Source organism: Laccaria bicolor, genomic scaffold (genome assembly GCF_000143565.1).
Source record: "Laccaria bicolor S238N-H82 LACBIscaffold_214 genomic scaffold, whole genome shotgun sequence".
NCBI classification, from domain to species: domain Eukaryota; kingdom Fungi; phylum Basidiomycota; class Agaricomycetes; order Agaricales; family Hydnangiaceae; genus Laccaria; species Laccaria bicolor.
In genome coordinates this window covers 1-5,113 of record NW_001890072.1, presented here as the reverse complement: position 1 = coordinate 5,113, position 5,113 = coordinate 1, and the positions used below count along the sequence as shown (strand labels likewise).

General features: G+C 49.8%; 4 protein-coding genes across 4 annotated transcripts; 1 reads left to right on the top strand and 3 right to left on the bottom strand.

Annotated features, from left to right (window-relative positions):
* Nucleotides 1-637: 637 nt before the first annotated feature.
* Nucleotides 638-1,211, bottom strand: LACBIDRAFT_335976 (uncharacterized protein; the record flags this gene model as incomplete). The annotated part of the gene is made up of 2 exons (XM_001890891.1): nt 638-665; nt 724-1,211. The coding sequence occupies 2 exons, from the start codon at nt 1,209-1,211 to the stop codon at nt 638-640; spliced, it is 516 nt and encodes a 171-aa protein (XP_001890926.1).
* A 673-nt stretch (nt 1,212-1,884) lies between these two features.
* Nucleotides 1,885-3,157, bottom strand: LACBIDRAFT_335975 (uncharacterized protein; the record flags this gene model as incomplete). The annotated part of the gene is made up of 3 exons (XM_001890890.1): nt 1,885-2,233; nt 2,347-2,447; nt 2,507-3,157. 3 exons carry the CDS (start codon nt 3,155-3,157, stop codon nt 1,885-1,887), a joined length of 1,101 nt encoding a protein of 366 aa, XP_001890925.1.
* A 180-nt stretch (nt 3,158-3,337) lies between these two features.
* Nucleotides 3,338-4,761, top strand: LACBIDRAFT_302373 (uncharacterized protein; the record flags this gene model as incomplete). Its single annotated transcript, XM_001890892.1, has 6 exons — nt 3,338-3,839; nt 3,892-3,901; nt 3,955-3,996; nt 4,054-4,267; nt 4,320-4,404; nt 4,466-4,761. The coding sequence occupies 6 exons, from the start codon at nt 3,338-3,340 to the stop codon at nt 4,759-4,761; spliced, it is 1,149 nt and encodes a 382-aa protein (XP_001890927.1).
* Nucleotides 4,762-4,879: 118 nt separating this feature from the next.
* Nucleotides 4,880-5,113, bottom strand: LACBIDRAFT_302372 (uncharacterized protein; the record flags this gene model as incomplete). Its single annotated transcript, XM_001890889.1, has 1 exon — nt 4,880-5,113. A coding segment is annotated over one exon (234 nt), but the record flags the coding sequence as incomplete, so codon positions are not given.

The window sequence follows — 5,113 nt, the reverse complement described above, 5'->3', positions numbered from 1 at the left end:
TCTGCTCGACATTATGACGACTCAAAATATACCCGGCATCTAGGGACAACAAGGCATATGAGCATTGTACACCGGCAATAACAATTGAAGTTCGACGCGTTGCGACTAAGAAAACAACATAATTGAAGGTCAAGAACACTGAGCACGCCGCAGGTATAAGACATCAACGCCGGAATAACAAGACGTACGAAGAAAAGAAGAAGCTCACGACAGCGTCCGCATGCGAGCGCAAACCAGACCGATCAGTCTCGCATAGGTGCCCAAGGCTGGAGAACAAGGACGTTGGCAGGATTCATCTCCCGCGAAGGTATTGCAAGAAAGCAATCTTCATGTCCGCGTTGCATGATACGGAGGGTGGTGCCTTGCGGGATAATATAGGTCTCCCAATTCAAATCAGGTTTGAACTTGCCCTTGTTAATGTCCAGATTGAAGAAGGGGGTCGCTAGGAACCCTACCGACGCCTCGATGGACCGAACGGGAGCAGGCATGCCGAGTCCGGAGGGCATAGACCAGATCTCGATGTCCTCAGGTGTGCAAATGTACTGGCCTTGACCGTTCGCAAAATCAAAAGCATAGCAATCATTATGATCACCAGGCCAAACCCGGATCGAGAGGTCGGGCCCTAGTCGCGCGGCAGTCACCTCTTCTCCGGGCTTGGGTTTACGCTAGAGGAATTTCTTATGAGAAAATATTATTGAATTCTAGATCACTGAAGTGACTCACACACCGATGGCACCGAATTCCACTCCATCCGGAGGCGCGTTCAACCGATTGAGCCTCTCTTTGGCTTCAGCCTCACCCATCTCATTTGACCACACGGCACGCTCGAGACTACCATGCAGTGCGACAAGCATTTCCACAACCTCATCCCACGTCATATCATAGCGCTTCATTAGCTGGCGCACATACGACACTACCTGGCCGTCGTCTACTTTTGGAACTGGGGGAAGATCAGTAGACGGCCGCGGCTCGTAAATTGCGGTAGTAATAGTGCGAGGGATTTTTTTTCGAGACTTGCGCTTTCCAGGATGGGATGAATCTCTCTTGGAAGCCGGGACATATGCGGGATTGGGGATTTGGACATGGCGAACCTCTGGCATTTCGGGTAGTGCGGCAATGGTGCGATGGTCCTTTCTTCCAGAGTCGCCTGCTCCTGAAAAGGAGCCAGTTTCATTAGAGAACGTAGAGGGTGCAGCGAGGTTGTAGCTCATGTTGTGAATTGGTAGCAGATGAAATCTTTGAGACCTGATGAGACCCCTCGTCGGGCAGGGCTAAAAACAGACATGATGCGTGACGCACATGGATGATCATTTACACCAAGCAACAATAATATTGACAAAGCTCTAAGGCGACTCTCAATCGGAACGTTTCCGCACCCACAACCGAGGCCCCTGCATCCACCACGACTTCAGCAAAGGACGGATTGAGCCATGATATCGTCGCCCCTGCGCGGGACACGGCATGTAATGAAGCTCCCAAGGATCAAAGCATTGCAAGACGATTAGTACCTGATTTCTCGCCCTCGGCCCCAAGCTTAATGCTGGGGTTCAAATTTGAGCTCGATGATTGCCAAGATCCGTGAAGAATAAAGGAGAAATTGAGACCGGGAAACTGGCTGTGAAACGATTGATGGTGATGGAAAGGGAAATGGACAATTACAAGGGGAAAGGCAGTGGAAAAAGAGGGAGGAGACGCCCACCGCCAAATCGACAGCTCTTTGAGCGGAGGTAGAGGAGAAACCCCGCTGAGATGTTTCGAGGGGTTTCCCAATTTTTGTCATGCATTGAGTCGCTTTCCACATATACACAGAGAGATATCAAGTACCCACATCACATCTAGACCGTATAGATAAATTCCTCTCCATTCATCAGGAATATAAAATTTTTAGCTGCAGTAGAAACCCATGTTCACCACCAACAAACGACGCTGAGCGTGCATCTCCGAAAATTGACCTTCAAACAAAGACACAAGCTCCGGAATGCGGGATTCGTAATGCGACCAAATCGATATCGTTAATCGACAGGACATCGGCGCCAACGCCTGAGCTAGCTGGGTCCACGCTCCTAGCCCGTCAAGTGAGCAGCGCGGATGATGCATGAAAACGACGAGCTGGAGAATCAAATGAAATTCGAGACTGGTGGGGTATGATCCTGCATTTGGTATCATTTTCAAAAGGAAGGGAAGTGGGTCTGGTTCGATAAAGCCGTCGCTGTTAAACCAAATGGTGAACCGTCTACTGAAGGTTCGTAACATGGGATAACGTTGTGATTCAAAGTTGGGAAAGTCGGCTAGTTATCCAGAGCAAGTCAGAAGAAAGTACGACTTTCATTGGTATAAGCAACTAACCTTCCAAGTTGCAGTGGATCCATAGACATTTGAGTGTCCCCGCAACCTGGCTCAACAGTCTCCGGATTTTTATGAGGTGAACCTCGCTTAGGATGTTGAATCTGACTGAGATACGTAGGGACTGAAGCTCGCTCAGGTCGAAGGGTGGATTGTCACACACAAGGTGGTCGATTGTGGAGAGTGAATCTTTGGTAACTTGAAGTGTGATATTGAGTGACTGAAGGGTTGGCGCCTTGACGGGGGCAGTTTCAGAAGCCTGTGCGTCGTTCCATGATACAGATGAGAGGGAAAGCTGGCGAATAGATGAGTCGAGAAAAGGCGCCGTTGGCATATCCGTGATGTATGTGAGGCAGACCCTTGTAAGGGGTTGTTCTCGAATTACTTTCATAATCAAGATTTGCAATTCGTCGAGCAACCTTTTCCAAGATATCTGTGCCCTTGGAGATCCGAGTATACGCAAGTCACGTAGACACGTCAAGTTTTGAAGTGCAGCCGCCCAAGCCATCAAAGACACGAATGGCTCAGGTGAGTAATATGGCGCGCATACGATCTTGATGTCGAGGCGAACCACATATGACGCGAGGCGCGGCGACTCCGTGAAAGGCATCTCGTAGAGTCGGGGGATGGGGTCGAAGCGCGGTTCTGCCCGGTGTGCTGCCATGTCCCAGGTGATCTGGAAGAAGAGGGCTTTTTGACATACAGGCTGCAGGCGGCGACATGCGAGGGCACAAGCGCTAAGTGCTCGGTGATCGTCCCAAAGATGTCCAAAAATGTCGGTTAGTAGCTCTGTTGGGAGGTAAAGCAAGGACATTCCTCGACTTTTGAGAGAGTGAAACTGGAAAACTTGAAAAATCAACGTTTCAACGATCAACTTTCAAACGTTCAACGCCAAGACGATTCATCAAAATTCAGCGCTCGGGAACCGCCATCAAAATGCCATCCGGACCCGTCTTCCGCAATCGTGACATTTCGACTCATCCCACCTCGTTGCATGTCACTTTCGCTCTTTTTAAAGGTGCATCGCCAGCTTCCTATCTCCAGAATCATTTTCCGTTGCATCTCCACCTCACAAATGTCATCCAGCAACCCAGCACCGCGTCCAAACACCACGACCAACACCAAACCCTCCTCTAAAAAACCTTCGAACAAAAACTCTTCCAACAATCAATCGAAAATGGGGAAGAAAAAGTCAAACACACCCGGGGAAGAACACCTCCTCCTGCCCACGCCTCCGTCTTCTTTAGGCATCGTCGACACGCACACACATCTCGCGAGTACCTATTCTTTCTACCGTCAAAGGTACAAGGAGGGGAAATACGACAATGTGTTTGATTTCATCAAGGCGATGTACGAAGGCCGGAACGTGGAGGCTATCGTGGACGTGTGGTGTGATGCGCCTGTACAAAAGTCGTGGAAGACGTTTGCAGATTCGGCGTTGACGCCTGAAGATCGACAGTCTTGTTGGGGAGGGATAGAATATTGGTTTGCCTTGGGTGAGTTCGCTGCGTTTTACGCTTGTTCTGATGCTGATGCTGTATGTTCAAGGGGTTCATCCGTCAGTTGTATCTTCCTATCAGGCCTGACGTAGAAGCTAACTTTCGAAACCAGCCATGACGCCAAACACTACAACGACGCCGTAGAAAAGGACATGTATGTACCCTGCCCATCTTAGTCGTTCCCTCCATTCCTCACCTCCTCCCCTCTCAGATTAGAAGCGATGACTCACCCGCGATGCGTTGCCCTTGGCGAAATAGGGCTCGACTATCACTACGACAACTCACCCCGCGATGTGCAACGAAACGTATTCAGACGGCAGCTGAAACACGCCGTTAGGCTAGGGAAGCCGCTGGTTATACATACCCGGGAAGCTGAGGAAGATACGGAGAAAATATTGAAGGAGGAGGTGCCAAAAGACTACAAAGTTCGTTACCTTCCTTCCTGCATCTTTTATTCCTTGCTTACAAAACACGCAGATCCATGTCCACTGCCTCTCTGACTCCCCGGAATTTGCGGCCCGTCTCCTCGCCCACTTCCCGAATCTCTACATCGGTATAACAGGTAACGTACTCTTTCCTTGTACTTCTCCCTCCTTCTCCTAACCCCTCGTCTCTGTTCACAGGCGTAATAACATACAGCTCAAACACCAACACCTCCGCCGTCATCTCCCAAATGTCCTCCGCCTCCCCCTCAGAGCCTCTCCGAATTCTCCTAGAAACAGACGCACCATTCATGACTCCCGGCAACCTCTACGCCTCCCTCCCGGCATCTTTGAAAGGCAAGAAATTGCCGTTGTCCCATACGGCAATGATACCGTGGACGGCAGAGTTCGTGGCGGGTGTTGCGGGGAAGGGATGGGATGTTGACAAAGTTATGAGGGAGGGGAGGGATAATGCGCGGAAGATGTATGGGGTTTAGACGCGTATATGCATATGCCTGAGTCAGAGATTCGGCGTGGGATGGAGGATTGTTATACGTCTTTTACCCCATTGCATCAGATAGAGGGAAGAACAAATTCAAAGGGTTACTTGGATTATCAGCTTTCAGGATGAACATGAAGGTATTGCGAAACAGAGGCCCTAATGTATTGACACAAGAATGCGATCGGTAATTGGGATTGTTCTGATGGATGATGGTAAATGGCATAATGGCATACTATCAACACGACGGGGCACGGTAAGGACAACTTCCAAATGGTAGAAACATGGAGGGTGGTGTAGAGAACTAGGGCAGGGGAGTGGAAACGCAAGCGTAACTTTACATTATCCCC